This window comes from Myotis davidii, unplaced genomic scaffold, assembly GCF_000327345.1.
Source record: "Myotis davidii unplaced genomic scaffold, ASM32734v1 scaffold44, whole genome shotgun sequence".
Classification (NCBI taxonomy): domain Eukaryota; kingdom Metazoa; phylum Chordata; class Mammalia; order Chiroptera; family Vespertilionidae; genus Myotis; species Myotis davidii.
The window spans coordinates 4,360,026-4,374,981 of NW_006299705.1; the positions used below are offsets into that span (position 1 = coordinate 4,360,026).

Sequence of the window (14,956 nt, forward strand, 5' to 3'; positions counted from 1 at the left end):
CTTCTAATTTCACTTATGTGAAAAATATTTTAATGATATTAAGCTATTGATATTAAAGTGGTTTCAATTGTTAGCATACTACATTATATTACTGATTTAACATAAATTTTAAATCTAAGTAAGCAGCAAAAGTAAAGAATATAACACAATTAGAAACATCTGCTTAGTCTGAAAGTGTTTTTTCTTTCATTAAACCCCATTGCTTCTCTGCATAATAAAACACTCAAAATATCTACTTTAGAGTAAAAAAAAAAAACTAAGCATGCAAACTTCAGGATAATAAACAATTTCTCATTAAAAATGCAAAGGCAAATGCTCTTCATAGGCTAGTTTATTCATCTTATTATTCAGAGATAATTTCATGATGACAGTTGTCAATAACCGATTATAATACCAGGAAATTCATAGAACAAAATTTTGCGGAGATCTTGTTGTTTTGGCACTTAATTCTAAAAAGTATCCCATTTTCACACGTCAAGCTGAGAGGCCATACAGACTATTTCTAGGCTAATTTCTGCTTATTGTGGGAAGGAAGGTGATTTCCAATAAACTTTAAATATCCAATTCATGTCCATCATTGTTGAAAAAGGGAAGGAAGATGAGAAGGACAGAAGAAGTAGCAGGATAGAGAAAATGCCACATGGACTCAAGAGTTAAGAGAACTGACAGTAAAAAGTATGTTCTTTGGTTAGCAAAGCGAAAGTGGGGACAGAATTGCACACATGATAGCTCCACACTAGCATTCTAAAGCAGGAGACAAGAATGTCAGGAGTGTGTTCCCCACTGCCAGATGGAAGGGCTATTATTATAAATGAAAGGCAGCAGTCGTGGATGCCAGGCACTTTTGTTGTGTGCCAGATTCTGAAGTCCAGATGTAGCAGGTTACCCCTGGGACAGGACGGGCTTCAGCTCCCGCAGCAGAACAGAGCCAATCACAGTCTTCTCGGTGTTTATGATAAGCTGTGCTGTAGAGCCTTCCTTGAGTTCCACTGTGACTAGCATCAATGACCCACTGTGCACAGTTTTAGCTGCAAACCTGTTAGAAAAAAGAGAGACCTTTTATCATGAGGGGGGAAAAGGAGACAGCAGAAATTCAAATAGGTTTAAAATGACTCCTTTTTTCCAATAATTTACTACATGTTCCCTACTGCCGAAAACCCAAAGCCAAGCATTTTGCCGGGAAAAAAAAAAAATCAATAAATTGCCCAGCACCATGCTTACAACAAGCAGGTAATTTTAGTGCATCTTTAGAACAGAACAGGAAAAGGAAGTCTAGTTTACTTATTAGTTTAAACAGCCTTTGCATGTGAATAATTCTCCATTCCTACAAATTGGGAATCATTCATTCATTTGATAATTTAACATTTCACCATGCATAGGGCCACTTAGAATAAACCTCTATATTTTTATTTTTAAAACATGTTAAGAAAAGGTACCTTTCTCAAAGAGCTTGGAATTTTAATTCCTCATATCTGAAAATGATTACGCAAAAAGTTAGATAATTTAATGTGCATTATAAAACTCTTAAGTTTCAATGAAGTCACACATGTTGAAATATTCAAATTCAATCTCTAATGTTGATGATACCATGTAACAAAATCATGTGATAGCCAAGTGCAACATCACACTCTCTCCATCTTTTTACATTTTTTAAACGTTCAGAACATTAAATCCTTTTTGCTTTAGGATATAGGCAACTTGAGGTCTAAGGCTCCATTACTAAATTCCAAGACATGAAGAACCTACTAATTACATGGAATTAAAAGCAAAACTAGCCTTTTAAGCACTGCAATTGACTGAAAAGCCGTTGGAGGCACAATGAACTTCTGTCAATCCTGCTAATTCATTCTGCGTGCACAGTGGAGCCCCAGAGACGTGGAGGAAAGATGGTACCCTCCTGGGCTTCCATTTTCCGCATGGAGCATGTTCCACACATTTTTTGCGGGGGGAGGGGATTTGATTGCAGGGATGACTGGAGAAAAACAAAGTTGCTGCACATGAGCTTTTGAAAACACTAACAAGTGTAGAGCAGGTCTGTGACCTGCTGTGACCCCACTTTGCAGGGCCAATCCCCTTTCCCCTTTCTGTATGACACGTGTCTGAATCTGAGCCATCTGCCTCAATTTGCGCAACATCTTCAGCCACAATGGCACCCAGTTAGCCCTGACAACAGCTCACAATACATAAAAATAAAACTGCCGTGCTGACAGCACGCTGCGGACTATTCAAGAGCAAACCAACTGGTCAGTGTCTCATGTCTGACAATTAGCATGGGCCTCGCGCAGAGCCCACAGCGTCCTCGGGGATCTGTTTAATTACCATCAACATAAAAGAGGGAGTTTATCAGGAGACACTCAGAAAAACTTCACTCCCGACTTAATTAAAATATTAGCCACTTAAGCAGGAAGCAGATTCTCTTTAGATGAAAATTTCTTTTTTGAGGGTTTTTTTGAAATGACATCAAGATCTCATAACACATTAGATTCTTTTTTTTGAAACCTAGCAAACCATTTTTACCTAAATAGAATCATGAAAATCAGTTTCCCAACAATCATTAGAATAATGCATGAAAAGCAAAATATGCTAATTCTACTAAATTGAAAATATTATCAACACTTTTAAGTTGAGTTTTAAAATGGTAGCTAGTGGGTTGCTGATAATGTTAGCAACTCTCCCAGTCATTTATTTTCGTACTCTCTCCAAACACACTGAGACGTGGAAGGAATCAGACAGTGTTTCTACTGAGGGAAGCAACCGTAAACAGCCAGCTTAGGAACAGAAATCACACGGAGTTGAGAGAGGCTTTATAAAGCTCTTAACATACACCTCCACCTGCTCTGCAGTCATCCTCACAGTCGCTCAGGAACTGGGGACCCCAATTTCATCCTGGAGAGAACATGAAGATCACTAGTCCCAGGATGACCTCTCTTCTATCAGCCTTTCTTGCAGGTTTGTGCATGTCTTTTGTCCACGTTTTTGAGGTTCTACGCTTTGGGAGAGTCCTGTTCCTGTACTTCTGTGAAACCACGACAGCAGTGACATGAGGTGGCCCTTTTGTCCCACTCACTTATGCAACCTTCCCCACAGATCTGGTCATCACCAAATACTTCAGTAGTGGCCCCTGTTTCTGATAGAGTTATAATTATGTAAACAATAGTCTTATTAGTCCCTTTATCTACTTAACACTCTGCCCTGGGACCACGGAGGAGATTATGTCTGAATGGGAACACAAAAGCACTGTTGTTTGAATTTCAGGGTTACTGAGCCCTAAGGCACATTTTATCTTCTTTCTATTGAAAACTGAGTCAGAATAATACAAACTCAGGAGACATAAATGTCAATTCTGATACAAGTACGTTTACAAAGATTAAAATTAGTGTCTTGAACATGTTTCTGAAATCCTATTACCACAAAATCCTCAATACTGTAAAGAACAGGGGTAAGCAAAGGAGAGGCATTTGCTTGCACTGCAGTGGAAACATGCTAAGTGAATCATCCTAGCAATAAAACCTGTTAGCGGAGTAAAAGCGACTGCCTTGTAGCCAGTCTCTCTGTTCTAGTGGCACAAAATGGTGGGAGCACTGCTTTGAAGCAGAAGACTATGTAGATGTCTGGACACTCTTGTTTCATAGTTCAAATGGAGGTATTTAACTGGAACACAGCATGATTACAATTGGTTTGTTTTGGCCCATGGAAAGCAAAAGCCACTCCCTAAAATTTATTCATCATTTAACTCCCAATTTAAAAGATAGCTATGGAAAGAATACTAACGAGTACACAGTAAACAGCTAGCTCACGGATGTAAGAAACATTGATTACAAGGACAGCTTGGGTCAAAAACTTACATACATTTAATGGCTGACATTAGAACCTCTGTGCTTGGCCTCAAACTAAGATCACGTGGTGACAAAGTTTTTTCAGAAGGCATGCGAAATTTTTGATCATCATAATGAAAGTAACAGGTGCCATAAATTAAGTGTTTTGTGCAGTGGGTACTACATACTTCATCACTTGTGCCATTTCATTTGATTCTATGAGGCAGATCACTTTAAAGTCGAGGGAACTGAGGCCCACAGAAGTTGAGAAACTTGCTCAGGACACGCAGTTCCTGAATGGTCGAGCAGGAATTTGAACCCATGCAAATTCCTGCTTGGGATTTTTTGCATATTTGCAAAAATGCACTCTTAAAATTTTTTAAATTAGTCGACAGAATCTGCTTCCTTCTTATTTACCTAATATGCACATAATCTATTAATATTCCAAAAACTTTAAAAAGGAAGATTTTTTCCCCTTTAAAAACTGTGTACCTGACTTTGCAGTATTCTATAATTCAAAGCATCTTGCATGATGCTTTGTCATACATAGTTTACATTTCTGCCTTTAAAGATTTAAAATATTTAAAACTTCTCCTACCACCCACTCCTTCAAGAGACACCAGCAATGAAAAATACAAAACATCTTGAATGGAGCTGCAACAGAGGGAGGGACTACTGGGAGACCAACCAACCTCAAACACCAGTAATGCCACAAATGAGGACAAATAAGTGGATGGCAGTTAAAGATGCATTGCCTATGTAGGCCGGGCTCCGTGTTATTAAAAGGATACCACCTAGGTATTTTTCATAATTTATTTTCATCCTACCACCAAGCACTTGCTGTTTGTAATCACCGAGAAGGCAAAACTGTTTGGATATAGCTGTATTTCATCTTATTAAATGTCTCTTTGTTTATTATCGCTAGCAATTGACATTTAATCTTTGAAGCTAAGAATTCTTAAGATTAAGAAAAAGACAAAATAAACCGGTTGCCAAACCTAAATGAAAGTATGAACCACTCTTCAAAAAAAGTTAATTTATTTTAACCTGACAGAATTATGAAAACAGGTCAAATAATAACAAATTTGGACAAATGTATTTATCTGTAAAACATGGGCTTGCTTCCTTTTTTTTTTTTTTAGATTTGTAAGTTATGGACAATCAATGCTGTTTGTCAAAAGGAAAAGAAATCCTACAAATTGTTTTAACTGAAACGTTAATAGGACAACATGAATTAAAAAATATCAGTGAGGCTGCATCGACCTCCAGGGTATTCACAAACATAAACTGTTTACACAGTGTCTGTCATATTTGCTACACTTAATGCAACAGCTCTAAGACATGCTTTTTCTTCTCTTGGATAGACTTCCTGGTTTCTGATTTTTCTATTCTGAGTTCAATTTTCTTGTGCTTTCTGTTCTACTGGTTACCAGAAACTGTGACAATGGCCCACTCAGGCTAAAACTTTTTTTCTTACTCTGTACATGAAGCCTTCAATTACTGCCTGCTGAAGCAGACAGAATCCTATTAGTAAGAAAGACGATCACAAGATGCAGTGCCCTGCCCTAGCTGTATAAAAATAATTAGTCCAAAGTTGACAAATGTGTAATGAAGTCGCACAATGATTATATGTAAGAAACACTAGTTTATAGCTTCCTAACATCATATACCTAAGCTTGGTTATTTGGAGCACTATCTTCCAAAGGCTTTAAAATGATAAATCCTTATTACTCTGAGTTAATAGAACATTTTAAACAGGCAGAGTTTGTAAGTTGTAAAAAATTCCATGTTGTTGACTATAAAACTGTATTTTAGAGTTAAGCTCACTGCACTATTAAATTAACATGGAGAAAAATATTTAGATGTGATTCAAGCTTATAAAATTTATCCAAAGCAATATATTTTTCAAAACAATCAGCCAGCAATCTTGTATTTTCCTTTAACATGTTGATGAGAAGAGTTAGAATAAAAACAAAACAAAAAAAAAGAAAAAGAAAAAAGCTACCATCCTCATTTAGGATCCTCTATTTTCTATTCTAACCTTTAGAGATGGTATAAAATAATTATTCCCCACATTATCTGGGGAATATTCCTCTTCTTTGTACAGGGGAGCTAAAAAATCAGGGTGCACTTTCTCAGAGAAGACATGAAACATTCTAGCTATTCCAGAGCATTTTTCGCTTGTCTGGGGTGGGATGGGGCTTAACAATAAAAAAGTAAACCGTAAAACAAATAAATTCTTACCCCATTGTCTTTGATTCCTTATAGAATTGTCAACCCAGAAGGAAAATCATCAAGAATACCTTTCTTCATTTTTACAAGAAATTAGTTATGTACTCCTATTAGTAAAACTGTTGCATTGTAGAATATTACCTCACAAATGGTGAAATTAAATAAAACTTAAATAAAGATTTTTTTAAAGCAAAAATCAGCCGTGCAGTTTGGTTATGTCTGAAATATCCAAATGTGCTTTCTGTGTGAAAATTAACTGAGGCCCACATTTGTTTTTCAATGACATGCTGCTCAGAGCGGCAGAGCCAGGGCAGTCAGATGAAAAGCAGTGCTGTCCTCTAGTGGACAGCGCCGGCCTGCGAAGGAACTGGCTTCTAAAGAGGTTCCACAAATCTGTAGCCCTGTTTGAGATCCCAAATCTGTCATATTGTAGAAAAGACTGAAAAGCCCGGTACCTTTATATTAACAACTGTTTATACAAAATTCTGTTTTATGACAGATTAGTATGGTGACTATAGTATCAGAGCTTTTAAAATTAGGGCACCAAAACATCAAATATTACCGGTCCTTCAAAATTACCCAGGATTCAAATAGTCCATAGTTTCCAGGGAGAAAGAAATAAAACTAACAAAGACAGTAACACAAAGGTTGATCAACCTAAAAACAGAAGAAATGGAAATATCAAAGACCCCACCAAGAAGTGACTACCTTGTATTTGTAATCCTAGCACTAGCAAAATCTGTCACAAAATTCTTCAAAAAATACTGAATGAGGGAGTTATACAATATAGCTATTTTAGGGTGGAAACAAGTATTCCCCTTTTTAGTAACCATTAAACATGTATATGATAACAGTGATTTACTGAATGAGTTTAAAGCCTGGAAATGAAACAAGTTGCTCTTTACATGTGCCTCAATTAAACAAAAAGATTTTTATTTTAAACCTGAAACAAATAAACTGTCTTTAAATGTGCTGATAAATTAAAAAGTTGACTGCCATGTTGCCATGGATACACTGTTCTATTCATAGCACCAGACTTTCCTAATAGTTAAGGATGTAACAGTAGTAAAACATTTTTATTCTACGAAAACTGTAATTACTCACAAGTTGTACATGTTCAAAATCTGCAAATTAAAAAAGTGACGGGGTAGACAAAATCTAAACCAGAGCTTAAGATATATGGGGAGGAAAAGGGATGTAAGTACTGAATACAAGTTAATGATGAAAGCTTGAAGTAAAATAGAGTCAACAGAGACAAGGCTTTCTGTTCTCACTCAATATCACATTTTCCTCTTACAGGGTCAATTTGTTGTTCACAAAAGGGCCAAATGAGTAGGTGGCATGACAACGCTTTTAAACACTAGAGTATATGAACGTCACAATTCATGAAACTGGGTTAAAATGTAAAATAGTGGAGACTGCTGAAAGACAAACGCTTACTTATGGTCTAAGACTGTTTTCATGGGTATTATGATATAACAATATACTCTCTTGCTGGAGGACAGATATAAGAAAAACCTAAATCAAACATCTTGCCTATTGGTACCCCATAATGACTAATCTGTAAAAAGTAAACACATAAACATAGGAAAAATATATCTTAAAATGTGTCATGTGGTTATCATTAACTCTTGATAACTCAGGGCAGCTTCACACTGTGGAGTCTGGAACACTTGCTGTATAATTTCTTAGAGTGATAGCTAAAATGCAGATTCTGGGGCCCTGAACCAGATGTATTAAATCTCAGTTTTTGGGTGTGGGCTTTAGGAACCCGAATTTTACATAAGCTCCCAAATGATTTTTTTGGACCAAAAAACCTTAGAGCTATAGATTTTTAGCTTTCCACTTTTTGGTCACTGTGCGTTGGTACCTTTGTCAGAGGATAAGCAACAGATTTTTTTTTTATGCATCCTGGTTTCTACCTTGTTGAATACAAGCCTCCTTCGTCAACCCTCATTTGATTTCCTTCTCAGAGGAGCACAGAATTTTTCCCTGGCCCTGGATGAAGCCAAGGTTCCCACTGCTAGTCTCTCTAATTATCTCTTCTTTTTAAAACACATTAAATCTTGTGTCCATTCATATACTAGTTTAATCACTGCTCATTCTGCCTCTTGAATATGTTTTATTTACACAGGAGTTTATTAGTATTGTCTTAAGTTATACATCTTAAGAATTTTATAATGAAGAGTATCGCATATATTTTAACACAAATATCTAACACAAGACATTAAGACATTCAGCTGCCTATTAAATGCTTTTTGATTTCTAAATTCTCATTTCTGTATTACCCTTATCATGTGGTAACTGTATTTTGGAAAACAGCAAATTGGCATAAGGACCATAACTCTGTAGACCCCAATAAGATAATTTTGTTCTCAAAGAGCAGCTTTTTCAATCAGCACGTCAGTACTACAGAAATGAAGAGAAAGTTAAGCTTTTCAATGGTATACTGGTTAGCTTTGTTATATTATTAATAACTTAGAAAACGAAAACTAAATGTCATATAATCTAACAGCAGATATGCTTTTTCAATTCATCTTTAAAAGTGGTTAACTATATAGGAAATGCTTCTGGTTTGGAAGTGAATTCCATAAAACTTGTGCTTCTTTAATTGACTTTTTAAAATGGAGACCATTAATGTTGATGTGTTAGTAGCCATTTTCTATTACGTATTCAATTCAAATTTCTGCTTTATACTATTACACACTCCTGTATATTAATGAAGATTCACTTTTTCTTAGCTAATTCTTGTATTATGTATTTTTACTTGGTATTTAATGTAAAAATATTCATATTTTGAAGAGTAGTATAAGAATAAATTACTCTAAAACTAGACAACGGGATCGTATTCATCAAATGGCCAAAAAGAATGTTTATTAAAAAGTTCTCTCAGAAATAAAAGATCCTGAAAAATTAGAACAAAGGCCAGTCAAAAATAATTTGTTGAACTAAAGTTTTAATATCTTAAACACTAATAGTCAGAATGCTTTTTATACTCGTTTTTTAAATGTTAAATGGATTACCATTAATAACTACAGGAATGGCTTTGGTCCTACTCTTCATACACTCAAAAAAACAACCATCACAGAAGAATTAAGGAGGCACTCAGAAATCTTATAGGGATTTAAATTTTATTATTAACAGTTAAATAATATATAACTTATTTAGATATATAAACGCATTAATCTCGCAAGGTAATAGAATACTGAAACTACTGTTAAAAACATTAATTCAATAAAGTGACAAAATGTAAATTTCTGTCATAATATAAACAGTAACTTATTTCATTTTAAATGCAATTAAGAAATATATTGGTACAGATTTTATTGACAATTTTTAATTATTACTGAGTATAAAAATAGAAAAATGTTAAATATGCAAGCTAATAATTTTTATCTATTTCTGTGTGAAAAATACGAATCAGTCTATATGTTTATTACCTGGAAACTTACTGAAATTTAGAATATTATGCTAACTATAGTTTAACTATAAAAGCATTTTCAATTAAGTCTGATGAGACTTGTGAGGCAAGTTATGACTGCACAGCCTATTCTTAATTAGATACATGCATTTTATTCACTTTTGACTCTGCAGTAACTTGAGCTCCTCCCCCAAGTTACAGAGCCAAACCCAGGCTGCTGATGATAGGGCTGGATTAGAAAAGGGTTGACACTGCGGATGTTTGCAAGGACCAAGAGCATTGTTTGAGTGCAATCTCTGCATTCCAAAGCCAATAAATGGTTCTCTGTTATGTGCCTCTCCTGCATTAGTATGGATAATTGAGAATTGACTATAATTTAATGTTTTGAGCAGGCATTAAGTTCCAAACCACCACGACAAGTCATAGGCAAACTATCCTTTAATAAGAATTATAGAAGTGTCTTTCTCAGTCCGTTTCTCAGTGTCTTTCTCAGTCCATTTCTCAACAAGAAGATGGCTTTCATATTAGTTGCCTTAGAGAAGGTAATGTGGCTATTTTCTTTTAAGAAACAGATACCTAGAAAGCTGCCACTGCTTTCGGAAAACTTACAAACACACATACAAAAACAAAACAAAAACTAAATTAGAGGTTCCAAAGTAAGTAAGGGCTACCCTGTGTCTTTTTGTAAATTACGATAGGACATATTAAAACAGGTCTGACGTATTATGGGATACCAGATGTGTCAGGTAAAATTTGTTACCGCATAAGCTAAAAATTACAGTTGATATGACATTTGATGTTTTAGTAATTTTAATAAGGATCCATAAATTAAACAGAACAACTTCTGCTAGAGAAAATCATCCAGGAGAGGAAGTATTTAAGGTGGAAAAGAATTAAAACAGGAAAATTCAGAACCAAAATATTTTCACTGAAAAGGCTTCTATTCATGTTTCCCCTCTTGAACAACATTAACTGACAGATAAATTGTATCTGCTTGGTAGCACCAGTATGATTACCTTAGATCAGTTTTATTACTTTGTCCCAGCCCTGTGGGAAAGATAGGGCTTATCATAAATTAAGAAATGGAAGCATCAGATCTTTTGAGCAACTTAAGGACCCTCCTCTCAAAAAAAAGAAAAAGGAAATTTAAAAAAACCCCAAAAGTACAAAGTAAATTTGTTTTTTTTTTTTTTTTATTAGCACATGCAGTTTTCATTCTGTCATGATTAGTAGATGAAATTAGGTAACTCTGGATAATGGCAGATCAAGACTTGAACTCAGCTCTTGTCAAGTCCCGTGTTCCTTCATAGATACCATAGAATTTCATTCCAATCACCCGTCTTTTGCTTGCCACCATTTCCAAACAGATGAGGAGATTAAAGTCCACAAGGAGCAGTTATAACTTGCACAAGATTACCAAACCCAATAATGGCAGAGCTCAGTCTAAAACCTGATCATCTGTAGGACTCTCTATATGGGACCTCTTTACCCCTATGTTAATTAAATTTTTTTAAGGTCAGACGGCATTCCCTTTAATTTTAAATTTAATATACATAAATAAAATAGCATACGTATGACATTGCAGAGGAATGGCAGAGAAATTACAGACGGTGTGCAATGAATTCCCATAAGCTCACAGAGAACTAAGTAACAAGGGGTTATCTTAACTTTCATTTCAAGCCACAGGCACTCATAAGAACACAAAAAGGGCAATTACATTTTCTGCTACTTTTAAGGACAAGTGACTTGGATCTCATGCTTTCGATGGTTGGTGGTGAAGATATTCCTGGGCTAAGAAACAGAAGCTGCATTTGGCCCTATACTGGTTTTCTAGCCACTCCTCAATCCTGGAAGCAGCCATAGGGGACTGCTATCAAAAGGAAATCTGTATGTAGTACCCAAGCTTCTCTTTCAAGTAAAAAAGGCCAACTCCACTGCTTTGTAAAACAGTGTTTCCTAGAAATCCACTGAATCTGGGGAATTAAGATAAATTCTCAACCATATCTCAAAAGGTACCTTTGCAAACCACCAAGCTATTATAAAATGCAGGCACACTATCTGTATCTTTCAGGAGAGTACTACATGCCAATGTGCTAAGGATTGTATGAAATAGGAAAGAGAACCTAACCCCAAATCAATCAATCAAATATATCATAAGAAAAAAGGGGGGGCATATATATAGTTAGGGGTTATTTTCAAGAAAAATTATGAATTGAAAATTATATATTTATACATGTACATAACTTATCCCCTCAACTTGTGTTGGTGCACCTACCTGTGAATATTATCCTGGCCAGAAGGCACTACACCGACGTTGGCCACATTGACAATCTTCTGAAGGATCACAGAAGAAGTGAAGTTCTGTGGTGCAAGGATGATTACAGTAGAAGTTTCATTCATTCCTGTCAGCATTCCTGTAAGAGCAAAAGAAGGCCCCTGTAACTAATTATTTTACGAAAATTATATTAAAACAATTTAATGCTCATAGCCAAAATGTAAACTTCTTTTAAAAAAAACCAAAACAAAACCCACCAGGATGTAATTTACAAGACAATTCCCATAAAATTAAAATGAACTGCAACTGTTTCAGAATTTTAAAAATCTATTGTGTAGGAAAATGTGTAAAAATACAGTCAAACATCACTCTTAATAAATATGATTTTAAATACTATATGATAAAAACTTAGAATCACAAAAATGAAATTTCAATTTCAGTCCCTTTAAAATGTAGTGAATTAATTTGGCTGATGTAAACTATTAAGCTTCTACTTTTAAAGAATTTTTCCTCTCATTTTCATGTAAACATCTCTCTTGCCAAATGCTGCTTGAGAACAAATCAAAGTGATTCTGAAATAACCAGCAGCATTACCTGATGCATGGCCTCAATGTGATGGGTCAAAGTTATCTCAACAATGATTGAAAGTCCCTCAACAGGTTCGAAAAAATGTAGTAGTATGCGTAGCTAAGCTACACTTAGTATTTGCTAGTGAATGGTACTACAGTTGCTGACAAAACACCAATTGAAATTTCTGAAGCAAAACACTGAAAACAAAGGAAAAATGTGAATGGAAAACTTTAAATCCCAGAGACATTTCAAAGAGTATTTAAGGAAGAAACTAAGTTAAGCAAAATCATGAACAAAACCATACAGACTTAATACAAGACATGCCATTAATATCAAAATCTCATGTAAAAATGTTCAGTGAACAAATTCAATAACATACCACTTGGAACAAATAATGAAATTTAGGTTAAAATAAACAAATAATCTGGATCTGTGATATAAATCACGGACACCCAATGATATCTACTAAAAATGATAATCTTCTGAGATGTATGATATATGTACAATAGTTTACAAAATGCATGAAAATGGTAAAATTTGATTCCATGTTTTCAAAAGACCCTGCACCTTCAGAGCCATGTAGTTATTTATTGCAAATGCAACCCCCCAATTTTTAAAATCCCTGTAATCAGTAGTATGAAGACACTAAAGCCTAACACTGTAGAAAGACCTATCTAGCTTTAACAAAGAACAGTTTTTACTAACCACTTTCAAACCCAGGACACTGTGTTCTGTCTTAGGTTGTTTAACTTCAATATTAGGCAAAAGCTTTAAAAATGACACAAGCAGTCAAACACTGCTTTTAAGCCAAGCACAGTGGCTGCTGACATAACGCTGCTGAGAGATGTGTGTGCTCATTTAGGATTTAAACCTTCTCCATTAAGCTCTATTGAAGAGCAACTGCTGAACAAATGAATGCAACTATGTTTATGTTAAAAGCCTGTTTCCCGCAGCATGTAATTAAAGGAAATGTTGTACAAAGCCAGTACTTTTGTCAAGCTCCTGTAAATGGAAAGATGGATAGCACTCAGAGAAGTGAATGCATTGCTTCATATTTAACCTTAACACTCTTGTCATTAATGGTTTGTCTAACTTGGTCTATAAAAGACAAGGTACTGCTCCATTGAAGTAAAATTAAAAAAATCAACTAAACCATGCTTTTCAGAACAGAAGATTCATTATCGTCAGCTAATGTATTGGCATAAAGCAAAGTAACATCCTATCAAGTAAGGCACACATTCAATCTGCCTTCCCACCCTCCTTTATTTTTAACTCATGCTGTTTTATTGTTATAGGCAATTTGTACCACTCAGCATGACAGTGTAAACTGAATCAAGATTAATTTACATGCAAAAGAACACTTAGCAGAGCAGCATGGTAAGCAAATGCATTGTCTCGATTGCTGAGGTGGAAAGGAACCTGGAAAGGAAAAAGGGGCTCTAATTAAGGGGCATCAAATATGATTGCTTGTGGTAGTTAAGGGCCAGAAAATAGTAAATGTCTGACCATTTAAAGAATTAGCATCTTGCTAGCTAGGAACCCGTAAGATGGAGACATAAATCATAATAAAATTAAGCAAACATTCTAGATTTCTTATACCACAGATTTTTCTAAATGAAAATATATCAGGTATTCTCAAATTAACAAGAAAGAAAATGCCAAGGTATCATTAAAAGTTTCTCCTATGAAAACGACTTTACACAGATAGCCTGCTCATACATAATAAAGGTAAAGTTACTGGAAAATATTTAAAAATTGTCAAACTATAGAATTTGTTGCTTCATTAGAATTTATCTAAATTTTGGTGAGGCAGTGGACAGCACTTAACTTAGGTTAATCGGTTGTAATTAACTGCTAAAATTTTAGCAAACCAAATAATAAAATTTTTTCCCTAAGTTTTAGATTTCCAATTTAATTCATAAGAAACAAAATGAATAGAGAGCAGTTTGAAATAAGCAATTGGCTTAGGTCTCTTAAATTAAGACTGCCCCAAGACACTAAATTAAAATTTTTTTAAGTAAAAGAGAGATCTCATGTTATTTATAGCACTGAAATCATTCCACAGCTAGATCATTAACTCACTGTGCAAGACTCAAAACTCAAAGAAAGCTATGAAAAAATCATGCTCTGGTTAAGGCTTGTGATATGAATGTTATGAATATGAATAATATTAATATGCAGGATAAGACAATCTTTCATTTAGCACTTTGACTATCAACATTATAAACATGCATCTTTAGCCATGAAAATTTAAATGCAACAATCAAGAAAAAGTGACAGATCAGGCTGTATATTAGAAACAAAACTTTTTCATTTAAAAAATGTTAATATAATAAGTATAATCTCTTACAAGGATTCTTATTTATTATACACACATTTTAATTATGTACATCTTTAATATAAAATTTCTCATTTTTTATTTATATTTTTCAGCTAAATCCAAAATAATACATTTAATGCATTTCTTTAGTCTTAAGATAAATGTCCTGTGAAATGAGATATTAAGAAATTCATTTTCTTTAAAGTAGAAATATATATTAAAACTAGCATAATAATGACACACACAGACAGTTCTTAACTTTAGTGGCATTTTGCCTTCCAGAAGTTCGCTGTAATAAAAATTAAGAACACTGACTTTTATTC

At 34.6% G+C, this 14,956-nt stretch overlaps 1 protein-coding gene across 1 annotated transcript in view; it reads right to left on the reverse strand.

Annotated features, from left to right (window-relative positions):
• Positions 1 to 313: 313 nt before the first annotated feature.
• AP3B1 (adaptor related protein complex 3 beta 1 subunit) overlaps positions 314 to 14,956 on the reverse strand; it is a 191,594-nt gene continuing 176,951 nt past the window's right edge. Inside the window, exons 26-27 of the mRNA XM_015571572.1 lie at positions 11,744 to 11,882; positions 314 to 1,036 (exon numbers count right to left, since the gene is read on the reverse strand). Of these exons, the coding sequence (XP_015427058.1) occupies positions 883 to 1,036; positions 11,744 to 11,882 (293 nt within the window). The 3' untranslated portion in view covers positions 314 to 882. The remainder of the gene's footprint in view (positions 1,037 to 11,743; positions 11,883 to 14,956) is intronic.